Source organism: Salmo trutta, chromosome 1, assembly GCF_901001165.1.
Source record: "Salmo trutta chromosome 1, fSalTru1.1, whole genome shotgun sequence".
Classification (NCBI taxonomy): Eukaryota; Metazoa; Chordata; class Actinopteri; order Salmoniformes; family Salmonidae; genus Salmo; species Salmo trutta.
The window spans coordinates 54330099-54355198 of record NC_042957.1 but is presented as its reverse complement, the minus strand read 5'-3'; the positions used below and the strand labels follow the sequence as shown (position 1 = coordinate 54355198).

General features: G+C 44.9%; 1 protein-coding gene across 4 annotated transcripts in view; it reads right to left on the bottom strand.

Moving 5' to 3' along the window:
* The window catches only part of LOC115200545 (myosin-10-like), a 60958-nt gene extending 36355 nt beyond the window's left edge, over nt 1-24603 (bottom strand). For 2 of the 4 annotated variants that reach the window (XM_029763687.1, XM_029763697.1), the window contains exons 1-3: nt 24462-24603; nt 22985-23357; nt 10628-10784 (exon numbers count right to left, since the gene is read on the bottom strand). In XM_029763687.1, coding sequence (XP_029619547.1) covers nt 10628-10784; nt 22985-23329 — 502 coding nt within the window. In that variant the 5' untranslated portion in view covers nt 23330-23357; nt 24462-24603. Of the gene's footprint in view, nt 1-10627; nt 10785-22984; nt 23358-24461 lie in introns of those variants that run through there. The other 2 variants (XM_029763707.1, XM_029763717.1) reach the window with 1 other exon arrangement.
* Between the last annotated feature and the right edge of the window lie 497 nt (nt 24604-25100).

The following is a 25100-nucleotide window of genomic DNA, read 5'->3' as shown; positions in this document are numbered from 1 at the left end:
GGGTTTCTCACCGCTGTATTGTCAATGCTGCGACGCAGGGAGCCTAGCCCAATCTCAATACCCCCTCCACACACACACACACACACACACACACACACACACACACACACACACACACACACACACACACACACACACACACACACACACACACACACACACACACACACACACGCCAGCCTGCATTCTCAGACGGGTGAACTGGTAAACACACAATTAGATCTGGCCAGTCCTCTCTGTACCTGCTCTGTGTAACTGTCACCTCTGGGCTTCTGAGCTGTTATGATAACCCACACTAACACTGTGGAGTGCTGCTGCTGAGAGGACTGGGCCAGAGGGAGAGGCCGACATGCACCGTTCACTAAAGCAGTCACAACACAGTATGACTCTTCCTTCGTCAGAGGGGGATTCTGGTCATATATCCTGGTGGTAATGAAGAGCTCGCCAAGCCTGATGAATGTTGTAATGGAGACTGGGTCATTTCTCTCCTTTTTTAAACATATTTTACCAGGTTTTGTCTCATTAAAATACCTACAAAGTGATACTTCGAGACCAGTTTGACACAAAGCTGAGAAGTGTGACAGATCAGAAGAAGACCCTCCAGTTCTGCCAGCTAGCAATGCATTGTGGGCTGCAGTCAGTAATCAGTTATGACTGTTGGAATTCGGATGCCCATGGATCCCCTCACCATCAACGCTGGGGTCCTGGGGCGAGGACATTCCTGTGATGTCACAGAGGGTGGCCAGGCTTCCTGGCCCACAGCAACTGGTAGGAGTAAAGGGGAGGAGGTCAGGGGGCAGAGAGGGGAGGGGCTGCACCCTTCAAGGCCATGGAAACCCACTGACAGTAATGCATAGAGAGCAGCGTGGTGGGCCAGACCTGGGCATGCAGTGGGCAAGGTAGCATGGTGTCAGTCAACTCGGATACACAGATGAGGGCATTCTAGATGTGGCATTGTAGGCCGGAATGGAATGTGTTGCAGTGACTACTGTAGCTACAATAAATAGCTTCCCATCCTATGAGAGAGACTACTTTATTGGTTTGACTCAATTACAGTGGAAATTGAGAACATTGACAGGAACGGAATAAGTGTCAGACAGAAGGACTGTTCCCTGTCTAGTGGATATGACAGGGAAGGGAGGCTGTGTGAAGTGACCAGTGGGACTAGAGAGAGAGAGAGAGAGAGAGAGAGAGAGAGAGAGAGAGAGAGAGAGAGAGAGAGAGAGAGAGAGAGAGAGAGAGAGAGAGAGAGAGAGAGAGATCCTGCACATTAAAGGAAGGAAGCCATTGTCCTCCCTCACACCTAGTGAGGCTTCCTTCCTCCCACACCTAAGCCTGTTGACCCCCACAGAGGGTATCGGCCTCACACACTTTGCTCATACCTCACAAAGCACATTTTCCACATGCTTCTGACGCGGGGGTGAAATGAGAACCACCTGTGAATGTGTAACAGCAGTAACAGAGGCCCATCATGGGGTTCTAATGTAGCCCTGCTGCTGGTGTCAACATCCTAGGGCTTATTGGAAACTGGAAAATAATGTCTCTATTCCAGTGAATTCACCGCGAGCTGCTCTGAGAGGAGATATAGAGGTACAGGAGAGTGGAATGAGAAGTCATGGTCTCACTTCAAAGGAGGAGTAGAGACGTATTACTGTTCACTGGAGGGTCGGACAAAGTAGAGACGTATTACTGTTCACTGGAGGGTCAGACAAAGTAGAGACGTATTACTGTTCACTGGAGGGTCAGACAAAGTAGAGATGTATTACTGTTCACTGGAGGGTCGGACAAAGTAGAGATGTATTACTGTTCACTGGAGGGTCGGACAAAGTAGAGACGTATTACTGTTCACTGGAGGGTCGGACAAAGTAGAGACGTATTACTGTTCACTGGAGGGTCAGACAAAGTAGAGACGTATTACTGTTCACTGGAGGGTCGGACAAAGTAGAGACGTATTACTGTTCACTGGAGGGTTGGACAAAGTAGAGACGTATTACTGTTCACTGGAGGGTCGGACAAAGTAGAGACGTATTACTGTTCACTGGAGGGTTGGACAAAGTAGAGATGTATTACTGTTCACTGGAGGGTCGGACAAAGTAGAGATGTATTACTGTTCACTGGAGGGTCGGACAAAGTAGGGAACCTGCATTACAAATGATGTTTCTGAGCAGTGTTGTACACACACACACACACACACACACACACACACACACACACACACACACACACACACACACACACACACACACACACACACACACACACACACACACACACACACACACACCACACATCACACAACAGAAAGACTCAATGTTCCTTTTGGTTCACTAAGCCCATTGCCCTGACAGACATCCAGCAGCACCAAAATAGCAGGAGACACACTCATGTTCTCAATGCTTAAGCTAGTCACAATAGAGAGGGGGAGCCACCCTGCCCTGCTCCTGATACAGTCCCTGTTCAGACCCAATCCCTACATCTGATACAGCTCATCCCTGTTTGGACCCATTCACTAACTCACAACAGAAAGCCATCACTGATTTAAACACGGATGCACCTCATGCTGTTTAGAACGCAGTCACCTGTAAAACAGACTGTTATTCATCCAAACTCTTACCTACAGAGAGCCCAGTCTGGCAGAGCCTCACCCTACAGTCATCACTGTGAGAACTACAGAATGACTCAAACCTGTCTCCACTCTTAAATATGCTGAAAACAGGTTGAGTCCGAGCATAGAACACCTGCTGCCATCAGGGGTAATACTGTACACCCAGGTAGTTGATCTGAATTCCTTGAATTGCAGCTTCAGATATTCCAAGGGATCTATTCCAGTGTACCATGAAGCAATCATGCAGTCCAGTCCTGTCCGTACATATCTACATTCTAAGTGTGTAGTCACTGCTACATTCTCCAGACAGTGATCCAAACACTCCCTGCTTCCACAGAGATCCTCCATGTCAGAATGTATCACATTACCAAGTGACCTGGTTGTCAGTGTTCATCTGCCCACTTTCCATGTATGTCACTTTCAAATAGTCCCAAGACATATCCCATGCTCTCATTTTATGGAGCATATTTACATTCAGACACTGCTGCTACTTTATCCAGACAATCCAGGCCGTTTTCCACATTTCCCCTCTCCCCAGAGGTCCATTAAATGTGTGTTGGAAAGAGTTGGTTGTATACTGTCCTACATGTTCCTCCTTGCCCCCCACAGAGGCTGGTGGCAGCTCCAGGGAGGGAGGGAGTGAGTGAGGGGCAGTAGCTTCAGGTAACCTCATCTCCCTGGCTCAGACTGCAGCTATCCTAGCTATGGGTGACCAATGAAAACACTTCTAGACAGACGACGGTGGCTCTCGCTCCTCACCCACCCACCCAGCACCATGTCTCCAGTGGTGCCCTGCATGCCCAGACCGTGGGTGGATAGGTGGCATTGTGTGGCCACCCAAGACACAGGCCCCAGTAAAAGATTGGACAGACCTGCAGCGCTGGGGAAGCTGCCATTCTACCTGAGGTGGTTGAGCTTCCCTCTCTACCCTTACGGAAAAAACACATGAATTTCACGTGAAGTGTTCCAAAAACACATTGCCATGTGATCTTATGTGAAGTTAATATGATAACATGAAACTACACTTGAAAACATGTGAACACGTGAAGTTTTCCACAAAACATGTTTTCACATTTATACACATGAAATTTCATGGGAAATAAAGTGATTTTCCACATGTGAAATCATGTGTTTTTTCTGTAAAGGTACTTATAACAGCCCGATAACCTCTAACATATACAGTAATAAAGCACCTATGATAATAATTTATTTCATAATAGGACTGTCATAGCCATGCATGTACAGTTGAAGTTGTAAGTTTACATACATTTAGGTTGGAGTCATTAAAACTCGTTTTTCAACAGCTCCACAAATTTCTTGCATTGCTAGCTGGCAGAACTGGAGGGTCTTCTTCTGATCTGTCACACTTCTCAGCTTTGTGTCAAACTGGTCTCAAAGTATCACTTTGTAGGTATTTTAATGAGACAAAACCTGGTAAAATATGTTTAAAAAAGGAGAGAAATGACCCAGTCTCCATTACAACATTCATCAAGCTATAGTTTTGGCAAGTCGGTTAGGACATCTACTTTGTGCATGACACAAGTCTTTTTTTTCTTCTACTGCATCATTGATTGTATGTTGTTTTACTCCATGTGTAACTCTGTGTTGTTGTATGTTGTCGAACTGCTTTGCTTTATCTTGGCCAGGTCGCAATTGTAAATGAGAACTTGTTCTCAACTTGCCTACCTGGTTAAATAAATGTGAAATAAAAAAAAAAATACAAAAATAACATTTCCAACAATTGTTTACAGACAGATTATTTCACTTACAAATCACTGTATCACAATTCCAGTGGGTCAGAAGTACATCCACTAAGTTGACTGTGCCTTTAAACAGCTTGGAAAATTCCAGAAAATGATGTCATGGCTTTAGAAGCTTCTGATAGGCTAATTGACATCATTTGAGTCAATTGGAGGTGTACCTGTACCTGTGCCTCTTTGCTTGACATCATGGGAAAATCAAAAGAAATCAGTCAAGACCTCAGAAAACAAATTGTAGACCTCCACAAGTCTGGTTCATCCTTGGGAGCAATTTCCAAATGCTTGAAGGTACCACGTTCATCTGTACAAACAATAGTACACAAGTATAAACACCATGGGACCACGCAGCCGTCATACCACTCAGGAAGGAGATGCGTTCTGTCTCCTAGAGATGAATGTACTTTGGTGCGAAAAGTGCAAACCAATCCCAGAACAACAGCAAAGGACCTTGTGAAGATGCTGGAGGAAACAGGTGCAAAAGTAAACGACTCCTATATCGACATAACCTGAAAGGTTGCTCAGCAAGGATGAAGCCACTCCCCCAAAATCGCCATAAAAAAATCGCCAGACTACGGTTTGCAACTGCACATGGGGACAAATATCGTACTTTTTGGAGAAATGTCCTCTGGTCTGATGAAACAAAATTAGAACTGTTTGGCCATAATGAACATCGTTATGTTTGGAGGAAAAAGGGGGAGGCTTGCAAGGAATGGGACAGAACTTATTGTGGGAAGCTTGTGGAAGGCTACCCGAAATGTTTGACCCAAGTTAAACAATTTAAAGGCAATCCTACCAAATACTAATTGAGTGTATGTAAACTTCTGACCCACTGGGAATGTGATGAAAGAAATAAAAGCTGAAATAAATGACTCTCTCTACTATTATTCTGACATTTCACATTCTTAAAATAAAGTGGTGATCCTAACTGACCTTAAACAGGGAATTTTTACTAGGATTAAATGTCAGGAATTGTGAAAAACTGAGTTTAAATGTATTTGTGTAACGATCATCTGAAGGAGAAGTGGACCAAAGCGCAGCATGGTAAGTGCTCATGATTCTTTATTATCACAATACACTCAAACAAAATAACAAAAAGGCGAAAAAAGAAAATGTACAGTTCTGTCAGGCAACAGAGGCTAAACAGAAAACAACATCCCACAAACACAGGAAGAAAACAGGCTGCCTAAGTATGATTCCCAATCAGAGACAACGATAGACAGCTGCCTCTGATTGGGAACCACACTTGGCCCAAAAACAAAGAAACAGAAAACATAGATTTTCCCACCCGAGTCACACCCTGACCTAACCAAACATAGAGAATAATAAGGATCTCTATGGTCAGGGCGTGACAATTTGGCTAAGGTGTATGCATGTAAACTTCTCACTTCAACTGTATGTTGAGCAAACTCCCCACATCGTCAAGGGCTTTCATGGGGTCTCCATTCAACTCCGGTCTGTAATCTCAGACTCTGCTCCCTCCCACCAGTGAAACCTCTAAAAACCAGTGAACTGAGGCTAACATGTTCATGTCTCTGGTTTATTAAGGGTGCATTCTTTCTCCCTATTGGAGACTCAACAGTTCATAGCTGTCTGAGATCAGAGATCTATGACAACAGCCCGCCAACAGAAATACCATTTTATACTGAATGAACTCCACAGCTGTCTGCCATTAGGGGAGCATCTGCCAACATGTGTCTATATGAGTGGGATTGTGTGTGTGTACACTGCCATTTGTCTGAAACTCTAGTACATCCACCAAGGAACACAGAGTTATTTTCACTACAGAGAGAGGGTCCCTAACAGACACACCCCTATCTCCCCTGGGGTGCCCCCCTTCCACCATACCCCTGTCCCGCCTGGCCCTTCACACCTGTCCTGTCACTCAGACCTGACCTCTTCCCTGCAGTCAACTCTCTCTACCCCAACACAAGACCCCCTATTCCCAGGGAAGAGCCTTGTCGGTCCGGGCCTCCTCATACTGCACCCTGGCCCCTTCTCCAGGCAACACAAAGCCCCCATTGTGAGGCACAATACAGGCCGCCCCATTTCTCTCCCGTCTGCTCTGGAGTGCAGGAGCACGTCCAGACCTACATGTCAGCAGCAGGGCGTGCTTCGGACGAGGGGTCAGAGCAGAGAGAGGGAGCTTCGTCTGTAGCAGTTCCTGAGACTCTAACATGTGTCGGAGAGAGACAGAGAGTGTCAAACACAAACAAACGACCTGAGGAAAAGGCTACAGCCCATAATAAGCACCTAGAACTATTCAAGCTCTGCTCCTGCTGACGGCTTAGGTGAAGTGAGGCCTCGGTACGGTTCGGTTGACGAACCCCTTGACTGAAGCCAGAGGGCCAGAGACAGGGACGCTGTTACTGTAGGGGAGAAGAGAATGGGACTGGAGAGAGAGAGAGGGTCATTGGTTGAGGCAGAAGAGAGACTGGTGAATGGTCTGTGAACCTTCCATAGCCATGCTAGAGCCATAGTCTGGGCTGAAGTCAGAACACAGACATTCCACACACTTGTCCTCCTGTGTTCTCCTCACAAAGGAGGAAAAGGAAGGAAACACATTCGGGAAAGAGACCGCACAAAGCCACCCGGTCGTATTTTTCAGTTAACAGTGCCGTAAGTGAAAGGGTCCCAGAAAAGCCCTGGCGGGATGAGCGGAATTTTTCCTTCAACGTCGTCCGAGCCAGAACATTTTGGAGAGAAGGGGAAAAAAAGACAGAACAAAATAAAGAATGAAAGAAAAGAAGAGTGGAAATGAGATAGGTTGGCTTGTTTAGTTCCTGAAAGGAGAAGAAAGAGAGCCATTACAGAAGAGTGGGGATCCCTAAAAGCCTGAAATGGCTTTTGAAACATCAATAGAGGCAGTCTTTCCACTCCCAAATGAAATAATCTGTATCATCTGTATAACACACTGTAAGCACTACGCAGATCAATAGTTATTCCACTGTGCAAGATACAATATACTGTCAATATAAGGTCAGCTACTCAGAAAGTGAGCTGACACACTAACTCCTCTGTGTGATGTGCCAGTGCGGGAATGTTATTTTGGTCACACTCATATCCATAGTGAGGCATCCCTCTTCAGGCAGCCGGACAGTCTGCACTCCGCAGTGATCTGAGGGCCACGACACTACCACGATGACTCAGTACTTAGCATGCTGCGGATCGCTAAGACAAGGGATGACCTCATTCCACAGTAGACCCCCTAGGGAGTGTACACAATGACCACTATGTGGCAGGACTGTGGACAGTGGGGCAATGAGGGGGGTAGATTTGACATGGGGCCCCAATTCAAACACCTCTCATGTTGAAACTGAAAGGCAGGCTGGCCACAATGGGTGAGTGCTCTGTGCAGGGACTCAGTCTATATTTAGTTCATGGAAAGTATGATGAGGGAGGGGGTGAATGGTCACAAGGGTTTCATGGCTATCACTGGTTAAGACACCATAATGTATGTGTGGATGGGGGTGGGAGTCACGAAAGGAAGTGAGTGACGAGACGTTGGGTGAGGTGGGAGGATAGAGGTGATGGAGTTGGACCAACCAGTAAAGCACTTGACCTACTGTATACGTGTGGCCACTGGCCAATATCATAACACTACTCAACTCCTCATTAGAACTAAGAAGCAGGAAGGATTACTGCTTATCGCTTCAAGCTCTGGCTAAAAAAACTACAGACACGGACAGTACCAGTCAAAAGTTAGGACACACCTACTCATTCTAGGGTTTTTCTTTATTTTTACTATTTTCTACATTGTAGAATAATAGTGAAGACATCAAAACTATGAAATGACACATATGGAATCATGTAATAACCAAAAAAAAGTGTTAAACAAATTCTTCAAAGTAGCCACCCTTTGCCTTGATGACAGCTTTGCACCCTCTTGGCATTCTCTCAACCAGCTTCATGAGGTAGTCACCTGGAATGCATTTCAATTAACAAGTGTGCCTTGTTAAAAGTTAATTTGTGGAATTTCTTTGTGTTCAGTTGTGTTGTGACAAGGTATGGGTGATATACAGAAGATAGCCCTATTTGGTAAAATACCAAGTCCATATTATGGCAAGAACAGCTCAAATAAGCAAAGAGACATTTCAAGAACTTTGAAAGTTTCTTCAAGTACAGTCGCAAAAACCATCAAGTTCTATGATGAAACTGGCTCTCATGGGGACTGCCACAGGAAAGGAAGACCCATAGTTACCTCTGCTGCAGAGGATAAGTTAATTAGAGTTACCAGCCTCAGAAATTGCAGCCCAAATAAATGCTTCACAGAGTTCAAGTAACAGACTCATCCCAACATCAACTGTTCAGAGGAGACTGTGTGAAATCAGGCCTTCATGGTCGAATTGCTGCAAAGAAACCACTACTAAAGGACACCAATAAGATGATGAGACTTGCTTGGGCCAAGAAACATGAGCAATGGACATTAGACCGGTGGAAATCTGTCCTTTGGTCTGATGAGTCCAAATTTGAGATTTCTGGTGTCTTTGTGAGACGCAGAGTAGGTGAACGAATGATCTCTGCATGTGTGGTTCCCACCTTGAAGCATGGAGGAGGAGGTGTGATGGTGCTTTGCTGGTGACATTGTCGTGATTTATTTAGAATTCAAGGCACACTTAACCAGCATGGCTACCACAGCATTCTGCAGCAATATGCCATCCCATCTGGTTTGCGCTTAGTGGGACTATCATTTGTTTTTCAACAGGACAATGATCCAACACACCTCCAGGCTGTGTAAGGGCTATTTGCCCAAGAAGGAGAGTGATGGAGTGCTGCATCAGATGACCTTGCCTCTACAATCACCCGACCTCAACCCAATTGAGATGGTTTGGGATGAGTTGGACCGCAGAGTGAAGGAAAAGCAGCCAACAAGTGCTCAGTATATGTGGGAACTGACTGGGAACAAGACTGTTGGAAAAGCATTCCAGGTGAAGCTGGTTGAAAGAATGCCAAAAGTGTTCAAAGCTGTCATCAAGGGAAAGGGTGGCTACTTTGAAGAATCTAAATTCTAAATTACACTTTTTGAGTTTATATTTTATTTCCCAGATTTGATGTCTTTACTATTATTCTACAATGTAGAAAATAGTAAAAAGAAAGAAACATTTCTACATTCTAACACAGGGACGAGGCTGCTAAGGGGGCATGTGTCCAGCACCCTTCCCGGTACAAAGAGAATAGCGCAGCTTCTTCCTGAAGATGAAAAGACCTGTGATTCTTTCTCTTCCTGTGGCTCTGAGCTGCAGCAGCAGTGATAGTGACAGCAGTACTGTAGGGTGGAAGACTAACAGCCAGAACAGCCAGAGCAGCAAGCCACAGTTCTGGATATATCCAGTTAGGGCCAGCCTGAGGAGCTGTAATGACAGAGAGGCTCCAGGCTCCATCAAATCTAACTTAGCTGAGGTAGCAAAACCAGACCCACTGAGAGACTGTACTGTTCAGAAGGCTGATGTTACTATGAACTCATTGAAACTGAACACACACTGTATCTATTGAAAAGTGTCCCTTTCCAAGGAGCCAGAGATAGATAGAATGTCTCACTGGAGGAAGAAGATTAACAGTGAGTGGTGCATTTCCCTAGGGTCACAGGTTGAGTTAATAGCATCCTTGATCCTGGGCTCACACTCTCCAAATCCCTCAGTCAGTGGCCATCAATGTTAACAGGCTGAACTTTCACCTCTAATTAAACTGGTTCTTATCTGCATAGGAGCCAGTGAGGTCCTGGTCCCTACCTGCGATACAGGACAGTCGGCAGGGCAGTAGAGGGGCCTTAAGGAAGGCTAATTATGAGCGCCAAGTGGTTTTTGACTTAACAAAAACAAATACATGCCATGGTCTGAAATTGAGGCATTCATGTTTTGCAGACAATGTACATAACTTGCAGATAGACAGTACTCTTTGTGGTTTGTGAAACTACAAGCCTATCGTTGAGCTTTTACACATTACGTAGTCTATAAGTGGTACAGTATCGTCTGTCTGTCTTAGTAGATCCACATCAATAAGTAGTCTGTCAGACCCCTATGGCTAGCAGAGGGGCAGCTCAACCATGACTAATGATGCCACTGCCTCCCTGACTCCGGAACCTTTCACACACTAATCTCCTGGATTATGCAGCAAAACCCACGCAATCCACAACTCAGCAGGGCACCTGCCAGTCACACTTTATGCATGTTGCTTCACAGCAAAAGAGAGAAAAGGAAAGAGACCACTGAGGAAGGAGCTATACCTCCCAAATACTGCATAAAACAGAGTGAGAGAGGAGGTTTACCTTGGAGCATGCAGCGGTATGCTGACTCTGAAATGGCGTAGATGTGTGGTGGCATCTCATGACGCTTCTTCCCTCTGTACATCTCTATGATGTTCTCGGAGTAGATGGGCAAGTTTTTGTAGGGGTTTATCACCACACAGAACAGCCCAGAGTAAGTCTATGGGGGGAGAGAGAAACAAAACGCAAATACAGTAAATCCACAAAATAAGAGTACGTTATGAACGCAGATTTTAACTCTAGAAGAGGTTAAAATGGGACCGAAGGTTTTTCAAGATGAGTTTCCATTGTCCTGTGATCTAGCGGGATAAACACTTAGTTAGTCTGAGAAGTGATCAACTCTCTCCATGTGGTTGAACTCAATCATCATACATAATTTAAAAGAATTACTCACTCATAATTTTCTAACTCTAGAGTGGCTCTGAAGTGGTCTGCAAAATGTCAGTGCAATTGAGCGGTCAACATTATGCTACATTTTGGTCCCTTACGTCACCATAGCGGGCAGACTGAGCATGCAATGGCATAAAGGCAATAGTAGAAAACGGATCAAGTGAGATAAATAGCTGTGGGAAAGGCAGTCAAATGGTAGACTAGCTTATCATGAACTATCCAGTTGAATGTAAGATCTGGCAGCTCCTTACAGCGTCGCCTCCCCATTAAACAGTCTGAACTCCACGGCCATAGTGAGTGCCTCCTTATCAAGCCCTGTGGCTAATGTTCTGAGAAATGACAGAGGCCTTGGTGGGACATTAGCTCATTCTCATGTGACTGGGGCTTGACATTCTCACTAAAGAGTGGAATCATCCCTCCCTACCCTCACACACACATTCACCACTGCCATGCTAGAATAATACAATAACACATATTTTCCAACATGTAATCATTGGAAAATAAAATGATGACCTACGATCAAGATTATACTACCAACGAGATATTAAAAACTGTAATATCTTATGTTTCACCGAGTCGTGGCTGAATGATGACACGGATGATATAGAGCTGGCGCGATTTTCCATGCACCGGCAGGACAGAGAAGCTACGTCTGGTAAGACGAGGCGCGGGGGTGTGTGTCTATTTGTCAATAACAGCTGCTGGTGCGCAATGTCAAATATTAAAGAAGAAGTCTCGAGGTAGAGTACCTTAAGATAAGCTGTAGACCACACTATCTACCAAGAGAGTTCTCATCTATATTATTCGTAGCCGTCTATTTACCACCACAAACTGATGCTGGCACTAAGACCACACTCAACCAGCTGTATAAGGCCATAAGCAAACAAGAAAATGCTCATCCAGAAGCGGCGCTCCTAGTGGCCGGGGACTTTAATGCAGGCAAACTTAAATCCGTTTTACCTCATTTCTACCAGCATGTCACATGTGCAACCAGAGGGGAAAAAAACTCTAGACAACCTTCACTCCACACACAGAGATGCATACAAAGCTCTCCCCCGCCTTCCATTTGGCAAATCTGACCATCATTCTATCCTCCTGATTCCTGCTTACAAGTAAAAACTAAAGCAGGAAGTACCAGTGACTCGCTCAATATGGAGGTGGTCAAATGACGTGGATGCTATGCTACAGGACTGTTTTGCTAGCGCAGACTGGAATATGTTCCGGGATTCATCAAATGGCATTGAGAAGTATACCACCTCAGTCATCAGCTTCCTCAATAAGTGCATCGACGACGACGTCCCCACAGTGACCGTATGTACATATTAGAGGTCCACCGATTAATCGGAATGGCCGATTAATTAGGGCCGATTTCACATTTTCATAACAATCGGTAATCTGCATTTTTGGACACTGATTATGGCCAATTACATTGCACTTCACGTGGAGACTGCATGGCAAGTTGACTACCTGTTATGTGAGTGCTGCAAGGAGCCAAGGTAAGGTGCTAGCTATCATTAAACTTATCTTATAAAAAACAATCAATCTTAACATAATCACTAGTTAACTACACATGGTTTATGATATTACTAGCTTATCTAGCTTGTCCTGCGTTACATATAATCGATGCGGTGCCTGTTAATTTATCATTGAATCACATTATTTTGCCAAAACGAGTGATTTAACAAGCGCATTCGCGAAAAAAGCACTGTCGTTGCACCAATGTGTACCTAACCATAAACATCAACGCCTTTCTTAAAATCAATACACAAGTATATATTTTTAAACCTGCATATTTAGTTAATATTGCCTGCTAACATGAATTTCTTTTAACTAGGGAAATTGTGTCACTTCTCTTGCGTTCTGTGCAACAGAGTCAGGGTATATGCAGCAGTTTGGGCCACCTGGCTCGTTGCGAACTGTGTGAAGACCATTTCTTCCTAACAAAGACAGCCAACTTCGCCGAACGGGGGATGATTTAACAAAAGCGCATTTGCGAAAAAAGCACAATCGTTGCACGAATGTACCTAACCATAAACATCAATGCCTTTCTTAAAATCAATACACAGAAGTATATTTTTTTAATCCTGCATATTTAGTTAAAAGAAATTCATGTTTGAAGGGAATATTAACTAGTTGTAATTGTCATTATTACAAATATATATATAAAAAAAAATGTAAAAACAGCCGATTAATCGGTATCGGCTTTTTTGGTCCTCCAAAAAACGTGTACTCAAAGCATGCGCAGATCAACTGGCAAGTGTCTTCACTGACATTTTCAACCTCTCCCTGACCGAGTCTGTAATACCGACATGTTTCAAGCAGACCACCATAGTCCCTGTGACCAAGGAAGTGAAGGTAACCTGCCTAAATAATTACCGCCCCGTAGCTCCCACGTCAGTAGCCATTAAGTGCTTTGAAAGGTTGGTCATGGCTCACATCAACAGCATCCTCCCGGATACCCTAGACCCACTCCATTTCACATACTGAAAAGATTCGGCATGGGTCCCCAGATCCTCAAAAAGTTATATAGCTGCACCATCGAGGTCATCCTGACCGGTTGCATCACCACCTGGTATGGTAACTGCTCGGCATCTGACCGTAAGGCGCTACAGAGGGTAGTGCATACGGCCCAGTACATCACTGGGGCCAAGCTTCCTGCCATCCAGGAACTCTATACTAGGCGGCGTCAGAGGAAGACTCCAGTCATCCAAGTCATAGACTGTATTTTCTGCTACGGCACAGAAAGCGGTACTGGAACGCCAAATCTAGGACCAAAAGGCTCCTTAACAGCTTCTACCCCCAAGCCATAAGACTGCTAAACAATTAATCAAATGGCCACCGGATTATTTACATTGACCCCCCTCCATTTGTTTTGAACACTACTGCCACTCGCTGTTTATTATCTATGCATAGTCACTTCACCCCTACCTACATGTACATATTACCTCAATTACCTCGACTAACCTGTAACCCCGCACATTATAGCCTTGTTATTGTTATTTTATTGTGTTGCTTTCTTTTTAATTTAGTTTATTTAGTAAATATTTTCTTAACTCTTATTTTTCTCAAAACTGCATTGTTGGCTAAGGGCTTGTAAGTAAGCATTTCACGGTAAGGTCTACACCTGTTGTATTCGGCGCATGTGACAAATAAAATTTGATTTGAGGTGGAAGCTGAGCTGCCAAATGTATGACCATATTAGAGAAACATATTTCCCTCAGATTACACAGACCCACAAAGAATTTGAAAACAAATCAAATTTTTACAAACCCCCATATCTATTAGGTGAAATACGACAGTGTGCCATCACAGCAGCAAGATTTGTGACCTGTTGCCACAAGAAAAGGGCAACCAGTGAAGAACAAACACCATCGTAAATACAACCCATGTTTATGTTTATTTATTTTCCCTTTTGTACTTTAACTGTACATAGCTAGAACATTTTGTGAGTGTAATGTTTACTGCTAATTTCTGATTGTTTATTTCTCTTTTGTTTATTATCTATTTCACTTTCTTCGGCCATGCCAATTTACCCCTTTGGGAAGCGGGAGAGAGGGAGAGAGGGAGAAAGTTCTATAACACACCAAACATGACTGACAGAGCCTCTGTTTCAAAGGCTTCTAATTGTTTCAACAACTCTCATTTCATGCCTAAGGCCCAGTGGCTCCATTCACCTCTTCCAAGGGGTAAGGCAATGGGCAGAGGTGACCACAATAGAAATATAATAATAAATAATTATATTTTTACAAGACCACTAACATATATGGCATACTAGACCTTATCCTAAACCTCAGGGGTGAAGCCCATAAGATGCAACCCTGTCTAACAATCAGGAGTCAGCCAAGCAATTAACGCAGAAGGATAATGACTCAGCAGCCCAGCCACCGACAAGCGGCCCTGGAGAGCATGCTCATGATGTAAGAGGAGCCCAGTCAGCTCTTTCAGGGGAATGCCTTGCCAAACACTGACAATGACATAGGGAGAGGAAGAGAGAGAAACAGAGAGAAACAGAGAGAGTAGGCTGTAAGGAGAGAGAGAGAGAGAGAGAGAGAGAGAGAGAGGAAAGGAAGGAGAGAGAGGTGGTCTCAGTTAATCGGAGCTGGTCTGTGAGGCAGCTGAGCTGACAAGAATCCCTGTTGGTAGAGAAGCAGGGCATAACGATTCTATCAGCCTCCTCTCACTCCTTCTAAACCTTAGGGGAGGTGAATAGGAAAAGCCAGCCCTCTGTAACTCTAACTTGAAGCTCCATTTTGTAGCTAATTAAAAATGGATTCCCTTGATCTGAAAGCAGGAGCTATTAATAGTGTGGCGGTGCCTCCGTGACGTGCAGGACCCAGGCAGCTGGCTAGGCAGAGCTACCTGGCTGCACCCACAGCAATCGTCTCAGAGACACTGCAGCATCCCACCAGACTGCAGCAGGTCCAGATGGTTAGACACCAGACCAGGATGAAACAACAATGTTTATCTTGTTTATTCCTGATAATAACTCTATAATAACATAATCAACAGTATTGATTTAAAATAACACTTTCCTATCATACTGATTATGCTTACTTTCAGGTTAAATGTGAGTGTGTGTTAATAGCGAGTTAACACTGTCAACATTGCAGGAGAGTTTTTGCGTTTAGTTTTGCCATTACTCTGGGTAGACCGACAATACCTTAAAGATGCATAATTTGTCTCCAGTCACAAATGCAGCTACGTTGCAGAACACAAAGAAATGCATTCTGCCCTACAGTCTACTCAGGAGGCCTCTCTTTCTCCCTCTCACCAAAATGTGAATCCCTCTCCCCTTCCCTCCCCACTCTCCCTCCCTCTCAGGAGGGGTTGGAGGTAGCAGCCTCTTCAGCGGATGACGGAGTGGTAGGCCAGGCCTGCTGCTGGAGGAAGTGGGTCAGGTCAGCCTGCTCTCCATGCACCATGCTGCAGGGAAGGGGATATTTCCACTGTGAAATCAGATCCGGGGATACAGTGGCTTAGTAACAGCTGAGAAACACACAGGCAACAGCAGACCGAACAGTCACCTTCATCTGCCATTTGGAATTAATAGCACCCCTACTGCAGCAAGGTGAGGACGGCCTAGTCCATTGATCTGTGGAGAATGACCTTGACAGTGCATATTCATAAAAGCTAATAAATAACCCTTCAAAGTATGCTTTGAAATATGATTAATACTCTTTGTGCAGAGCTAATGAATGAAAAAGAGTTTCAAGCCAATAGCAGGGTGTTCAACTATCTTGATTTGATAATACAATGGGCTTTAACATAATCATATTAATAATACCTGGGGAAACTGAAAGAAAGAGAGCAATGCCATAAGTGGAATTGTGGCATATACTGTAAATGCAAGGCACTAATGTTACATAGCTCTTAACCCATGACCTTAACCACAAGCTTAAACACAAAGCTACTCAGACCTTCTCAAAACAGAAGGTTTTTTATCAAATAAAGAAACTGTTGCTCGCTCTTTCTGGATCATTTCATTCAAAAACAACCACTGATAACTGATGATCCATGAAAAGCCTGGTGCTGGTTTGGTATCCATGGTGTTTGTGTGTGTGTGTTTGCCAAGTTCATGGTAACACCTAAGTTGTTTACATGCAAAAGAGTTCTCCATGGAGCAATGGCAATGCCATGACAACAACAAAGCACTCAAGATATGACTATGTGGGAGGCCTGAACACAATGCCACTCTTGAGAGAGAGTTAATGTACCCTTTATGCATGCACAGGCGAATGAAAGCTTGTTCTCGAACCTCAATAAAGAAACATATCAGCCAAACAAGAATGACAAGACAGCTAATTAGTGGGGGTTTTCCATTAGTGATACCACCTACATCCTGTCAACCAAGAGGCAGCTGGCCTCCACAAGCACAGAAGCACAGCCAAGACTGCATTACATATATAAATGTTTGAACAATCAAACATTTGAAACACAGAGCATTAGGACAGAGAAAAGAGAGAAATGGTAAATTAGAGAGTGAGTGTGGGAAAGGAGACAGGACAGTCAGACACATTGTAATGAAGTGGGCGGGAGACAGACGGACGCTTTTTTCATGAAAGAATGCTGAGGCTTTCTGACAGCTGGGGATTATATGCTGACACAAAGGCCTGGTTGTAGCGTCGCTAGCTGGCGTTCTGGTTAGCCTGTTACCCACTGAGCTGGCTCAACTCCCTGACTTCACATGGAGCCGTCAGATGGGCATGGAGCCAAGGCTACGCCACCGTGCCGTACTGGGGCCTCACTGAGGGACTGACCACAACGCACAGAGCCACATTACCCAGGGGGCTCCCTTTGCACGCCAACCCTAGCGCAGACACACAAAGCCTGGGGCAGCAGTGTACAGCGCAGCTGGGGATGGGTTAGGCCACACTGTGGGGGGAGGTCACCTCCTGGGGCTGGGGCACTCTCCCACTGACAAAAACATGTTCTTCATTTATGTCACGCCTATTCCCCTTCCCTCTCTCCGGCGCTTGACGTCGCCGTTCTACTAACCACTGGTACTGGCAAACCGCATTACGCACTCCTGGAAAACCAAATCAAATCAAATGTTATTGGCCACATACACATGGTTAGCAGATGTTAATGTGAGTGTAGCAAAATACTTGTGCTTCTAGTTCTGACAGTACAGTAATATCTAACAACTAATCTAACAATTCCCCAACAATACACACAAATCTAAAAGGGGTGAATGAGAATATCTACATATAAGTATATGGATGAGCGATGGCCGAGTGGCATAGGCAAGGTGCAATAGATGGCATAAATACAGTATATACATATGATATGAGTAATGTAAGATATGTAAACATTATTAAAGTGGCATTATTTAAAGTGGCATTGTTTAATGTGACTTGTGATTAATTGTTTAAAATGACTAGTGATTCATTTATTAAAGTGGCCAGTAACTAGATCTCAATGTAGGCAGCAGCCTCTCTGAGTTAGTGATGGCTGTTTAACAGTCTAATGGCCTTGAGAAAGAAGCTGTTTTTCAGTCTTTCGGTCCCAGCTTTGATGCACCTGTACTGACCTCGCCTTCTGGATGGTAGCGGTGTGAACAGGCAGTGGCTCGGGTGGTTGTTGTCCTTGATGATCTTTTTGGCCTTCCTGTGACATCGGGTGCTGTAGGTGTCATGGAGGGCAGGTAGTTGTTGTGCAGACCGCACCACCCTCTGGAGAGCTTTACGGTTGAGGGTGGAGCAGTTGACGTACCAGGCTGTGATACAGCCCGACAGGATGCTCTTGATTGTGCATCTGTATAAGTTTGTCAGGGTTTTGGGTGACAAGCCAAATTTCTTCAGCCTCCTGAGGTTGAAGAGGCACTGTTGCGCCTTCTTCAACACACTGTCTGTGTGGGTGCTCCATTTCAGTTTGTCTGTGATGTGTACGCCTGAAAACGTTCCACCTTCTCCACTGTGGATAGGGGGGCGCTCCTCCCTCTGCTGTTTCCTGAAGTCCACGATAATCTCTTTTGTTTTGTTTACATTGAGTGAGAGGTTGTTTTCCTGACACCACACTCCGAGTGCCCTCACCTCCTCCCTGTAGGCTGTCTCATCGTTGTTGGTAATCAAGCCCACTACTGTTGTGTCGTCTGCAAACTTGATGATTGAGTTGGAGGCGTGCATGGCCACGCAGTCGTGGGTGAACAGGGAGTACAGGAGGGGGCTGAGAACGCACCCTTGTGGGGCCCCAGTGTTGAGGGTCAGCGAAGTGGAAGTGTTGTTTCCTACCTTCACCACCTGGGGGCGGCCCATCAGAAAGTCTAGGACCCAATTGCACAGGGCGAGGTTGAGAACAGCTTGATGATGAGCTTGGAGGGTACTATAGCTGAGCTGTAGTCAATGAACATCATTCTTACATAGGTATTTCTCTTGTCCAGATGGGATAGGGCACTGTGCAGTGTGATGGCGATTGCATCGTCTGTGGACCTGTTGGGGCGGTATGCAAACTGAAGTGGGTCTAGGGTGGCCGGTAAGGTGGAGGTGATATGATCCTTGACTAGTCTCTCAAAGCACATCATGATGATAGAAGTGAGTGCTATGGGGCGGAAGTCATTTAGTTCACTTATCTTTGCCTTCTTGGGTACAGGAACAATGGTGGCCATCTTGAAGCATGTGGGGACAGCAGACTGGGATAGGGAGTGATTGAATATGTCAGTAAACACACCCGCCAGCTGGTCTGTGCATGCTCTGAGGACGCGGCTAGAGATGCTGTCTGAGCCAGCAGACTTGCGAGGGGGCGCAGTCCTTGTTAGTGGGCCAAGACAGTGGCACTGTATTATCCTCAAAGCGAGCAAAGAAGGTGTTTCGTTTGTCTGGAAGTGTGACGTCGGTGTCCGTGACATGGCTGGTTTCTTTTTATAGTCCATGATTTCCTGTAGACCCTGCCACATATGTCTCGTTTCTGAGCCGTTGAATTGAGACTCCACTTTGTCCCTGTAACGGCATTTCGCTTGTTTGATTGCCTTGCGGAGGGAATAACTACACTGTTTATATTCAGCCATATTCCCAGACCTCTTTCCATGGTTAAATGCTGTGGTGCGCACTTTCAGTTTTGCGTGAATGCCGCCATCCATCCACGGTTTCTGGTTAGGGGGGTGCTCCCTCTGCTCACAGTGGGTACAACATCTCCAATGCACTTCCTTATAAACTCACTCACCGAGTCAGCGTATAGATCGATGTTGTTCTTTGAGGCTGACCGGAACATACCCCAGTCTGCGTGATCAAAACAATCTTGAAGCGTGGATTCCGATTGGTCAGACCAGCGTTGAATGGTTGTAGTCACTGGTACATCCTGTTTGAGTTTCTGTCTATAAGACGGTAAGAGCAAGATGGTGTCGTGGTCAGATTTGCCGAAGGGAGGGCGGGGAAGGGCTTTGTATGCATCGAGGAAGTTAATGTAGCAGGGGGGAAAGTTCGTCCAACTGGCCTCACAACCGCAGACCATGTGTAACCACACCAGCCCAAGACCTCCACATCCGGCTTCTTCACCTGCGGGATCGTCTGAGACCAGCCACCCGGACAGCTGATGAAACTGTGGGTTTGCACAACCGCAGAATTTCTACACAAACTGTCAAAAACGTCTCAGAGAAGCTCAGCTGCGTGCACGTCATCCTCACCAGGGTCTTAACCTGATTGCAGTTCGGCGTCATAACCGACATCAGTGGGCAAATGCTCACCTTTGACGGCCACTGGCACGCTAGATAAGTGTGCTCTTCACGGATTAATCACGATTTCAAATGTCCCGGGCATATGACGAGCGGTTTGCTGATGTCAATGTCGTGAACAGAGTGCCCCATGGTGGAGGTGGGGTTATGGTATGGGCAGGCCAACACGGACAAAAAAACCTGCATTTTATCGATGGCAGTTTGAATGCACAGAGATACCGTGACGAGATCCTGAGGCCCATTGTTGTGCCATTCATCTGCCGCCATCACCTCATGTTTCAGCATGATAATGCACGGCCCCATGTCGTAAGGATCTGTACACAATTCCAGTAGCTGAAAATCTCCCAGTTCTTCCATGGCCTGCATACTCACCAGACAGGTCATCAACTGAGCATGTTTGAGATGCTCTGGATCGATGTGTACGACAGCGTGTTTCAGTTCCCGCCAATATCCAGCAACTTTGCACAGGCATTGAAGAGGAGTGGGAAAACATTCCTCAGGCCACAATCAACAGCCTGATCAAATCTATGCGAAGGAGTTGTGTCGTACTGCATGAGGCAAATGGTGGTCACACCAAATACTGACAGATTTTCTGATCCACGCCCCTATTTTTTTTTAAAGGTATCTGTGACCAACAGATGCATACCTGTATTCCCAGTCATGTGAAATCCATAGATTTGGCCCAATTTATTTATTTCAATTGACGGATTTCCTTATATGAACTGTAACTCAGTAAAATCTTTGAAATTGTTGCGTGTTGCATTTATATTTTTGTTCAGTGTAGTTTAATTTTCACTACGGCCATTATTCAACAACACACAGATGAAGAGAGCCTTCAAGAAACATGGAGAAACATAAAGCTACTATCTAGTGGAATTCGTCATCAAGCCTGGTAAAGAAGATCAAAAAGACTGCAGTTCCTCCAGAATCCCCTTCACCATGTCTCAGGTGATAACCAATCCACATTCTATTCCTGGAACGCATGTCACTAAATGGGTCAAGATCACAACGATACACTGTATATAGGACATCATTAACTAGACCCATCTGCACTGAAACATAGCTGCAGATAACTCACACACAGCGAAAGCACCCAATTTAAACCAATGCAAACTCGGACATTGGATTTTATTGCACGCGTGCTTAGATAAAAAAAGTTAACGGACTCCAGAATGGAAAACATTGAAGGGGTACCAACAGCAAGGGGTAGCTTTAGAATCTCCCTAAATGCGTGACATCATATACATCATTGACACTGGCTATCATCTAATGGAATTCTGGGATTTTAGGAGGTATTTTCTACAGACGGCTCGTGGGTAAGAGGACAAAGGCTCACGACCATAAAGATGACCCAGACCTAATGCAGCCAGTCTGGGCCATAGAGCACAGCAGCAGCAGTGACAGGAGGTGGGCCAGCGCCTCTCCCAGTCTGCCACCCTGACCTGGGGCTCCACAGTCCACACACAGGGCCAAATGTGTTTGCTTTAATACCCAGGGACCCCATTGAGATGAGAGAGCCCCACAGACAGCTCAGAGATCAAACAGGGCAACCATGAGGAATGGGGTCGTACAAACAAACTGACCCACCAGTGTTTATGGTAGAAATGTCACCTATAAAGGTGAAAGTAAAGAAGATGGCAGGTAATCTAGATACAGAGAGAGAACTTACCATCAGTCTGAACGATCTGAAAACCTGTAGCTCAGTTGGTAGAGCATGGTGTTTGCAACACCAGGGTTGTGGGTTCGATTCCCACAGGGGGCCAGCACAGAAAAAAAATGTATGAAATTGTATGAAATGTATGCATTCACTACTGTAAGTCGCTCTGGATAACAGCGTCTGCTAAATGACTAAAATGTAAATGTAAATGAAAACGGTTATAGAGTGTGATCAGTATTTGTGTTTTTTACTTCAATCAAGTCACAAGACAGCGGTCGTATCTGAATACCCATTTTAGCGTACTAACTGGTATGCGAAAAAAGAAAGTGTTATAGTATGTGCAATTTCTAAAATAGTACTCTAAATTAGTAATCTAATGCGTGAGTGCGTTGACTCCCGCCATTCGTTCATTTTGGTACAGCGAGTCAATTTATCTGATCATCAGACACGTGAGTCAGAAAAGACAAGTGAATTCTACTAGATCAAACATCAAAATTAGTATGCAGTTTAAGTATGTAGTACTTATTCAGACTCAGATCCTATTTCCTCAGAGTTCCCCAGAGGTTAGGTTCTGTAGGTGAGACAAGTCAGGGGATAATGTATACCTGCTGCCTTTATGATTTGATGTGTGCAGAGCAGACAGACACAGGGAGTTTGAAGGAGTAATTTAAAAAATATATTTTATTTTCCGCTCCATCGGTGGCTGTGTCAGTGTGTGGGGGGTAGGTGAGGGGGTGTGTTTGGTAAGGAGTGGGTTAGGGACACAGAATTAAAAATCTCAAACAACCCTGTCTCAACATTATAACATTATCAAGAGTCCAATACATGGTCTGTGGTCTGGGTCTCATGCAAGGTATGCGTCGCCAGAGTTGCTGAAAATATTGAACTATTGAGCAATGTCTGTTGTGTGCACTATGTGTGAGTATAGTTGAATCTGCTTTCTAAGTGAATAGATGTATAATAAAATGGTGAAAAAAAGGTGCTATCTAGAACCTAACAGGGTTCTTCGGCTGGCCCCATAGGAGTACCCTTTGTAGAACCCTTTTTCGTTCCAGGTAGAACCCTTTCCACAGAGGGTTCTACCTGGAACCAAAAAGGGTTATCCTAACCCTTTTTTCTAACAGTGTACAACAACACAACCACTCACGTAGATGAGGCCAGAGTAGTAGCGGTCTTTGAGGTTGTGCAGCACTGAGGCCTCGTTCAGGCAGGTGAGCTCAGCCATGTCTTCCACCTTGCTGAACTTGGGCGGGTTCATCTTCTGGATGTCGTCCTTATTGACAACGGCCTTCTTGCCATTCTCTGACAGTTCCACCACCACCTCGTCTCCCCGCTCCTCCTTGATGCTGGCCGCCTCAAAGCCATGACGCTCTGAAGGGATCCACACCACCTTCTTGGCTGTCCAGTCGGCCTGTGTGGCCGGGTTGTAGACCACAGCGCGATCCACAAACAGGTACCGCTCCGGGTCCTCCTGCCCACTTCGATGAGCCATTTTGGGGGTACCAGAGCAAGAGTGGCACCTGGAAGAGGCAGAGACAGGCAGAGACTCAGTATAGCAACATGTTTGTCATGAAATGTTAAGCACTCTCAGGCATGGCACTTATCAAGGTGGCATTCCTTTGTGACATTAAAGCTACCCCCTTTTCAAGTCTAGGTGTAGCGAGCAGATCCGACCCGCTTGCTTACAGCTGCACTGGGGTTGGACAGCATTCCTGTGTAGACTAAGACACCGTGGAGCCTGCACGAATATGGCTCGGGAAAACGTACCTCAATCCAGGGATGAGAAATGCATTGCACTCTGAGAATTGTCCTATTATCCCAACTGTTACACCAAGGAGATTGAACAACTGCTACATTGTATCTGTACACGCCAAAATAGGCCTACAACATCATTGTTATTTACAGCATAATTTATCGCAAGTTCCTCATCCAAGTAGACGTTTGCAGCCAAACATGGAAAGCAATTCCTCACTTTCAGGTAGAGTATTCAACGTGTTGAAGAAATGTATTCAGAATAAAGTAAGTGCCAAACAGAAACAATTGTATTTTTGTTGTTGTTGATTTGCCTGACAGGCTGGCTACATTGTTGACTCGTTTAATAACACGCGTCTTACGCTGACTTGACTAGAGCAATCTCGCGCGCTGGTGTAACGGTGTTGTGAAGGGTACGCAATCTTGCCACACATGACAATCAACATAGACAATAAACATGTATTTATTAGATCAGCAGGTCCCTGAACAACCTATATCGCTATTATAGATCACATAGATTGATAGCTGCACGTTATCTGACATTTAACCACTTTGATAAGAACAGAAACCACCTGAAATCAGAGAGCTGTACTGGTCAAGGGAGTCCATTTTGGTGTAGCAACATCTCTAAAGTCATCATTTCAATTTCATTCAACTAAAATCTTCAATAAATATAACGCGATATATGCCTTTAACATATTTTAATTCAACGTATCTGGGTAATCAATAGTCCTGAACGTAATATAGCGACATCATTGCAAGTACCTCCACAGTTACGCTATTTAGCCTAAATCCATCCAGCCGGACAGTATTCAAGTTGCTAATGTAACCATGTAGAATTACAATTATTCCTAAAAGAGCTGGTCATTTACCTGGTGCTGTGAGGGAAGAAACGAGGACAACTGTTCACACGAATAGACCGACCTCCCTCTGTAATAACACTTTATGCAACAACACAATTGATATTCAGGCATCTGTCTAGGCTATGGTGGGGCCGCTCAACCGAACCGATCTGACCGCTGTTACTCCGCCTACGATGGGTTGTGCAGACATGAATATTGACCAATAGATCAGCTCGTCTGAATTCAATAGCTCATTGTGATGCTTTACGTGCTATATTTTCTGTGTTGATATCCTCTGACAAACAGACGTCTAATGATAAACAAATACAAATCATGTTTTATTCTGAAGCCACGAGGTGAATGTAATATCTAGTTGTGAAAGTCTATGCACTGCACACGCCTACTTGATGCGGCTAAAACACAATTGGATTCTCACGCTGCAGTATCTAGTACCCTCGCCTCCTATTGGCTAAAAATAACGGCCCCCAGAGAAAACCAACTATTTTCAGAGGAAAGATTTCTGGTTCATCGATCCACCTGTTCCTGGACCCTCAACATGAAAAACAAGTGTTATAATTAATTTCCTTTCAATGAACTCATGATCAGTGCATGAAATAATAAATCACGCATTTGTTCCTTCAGTCATTAACACGCTGTTGATGCAAATAA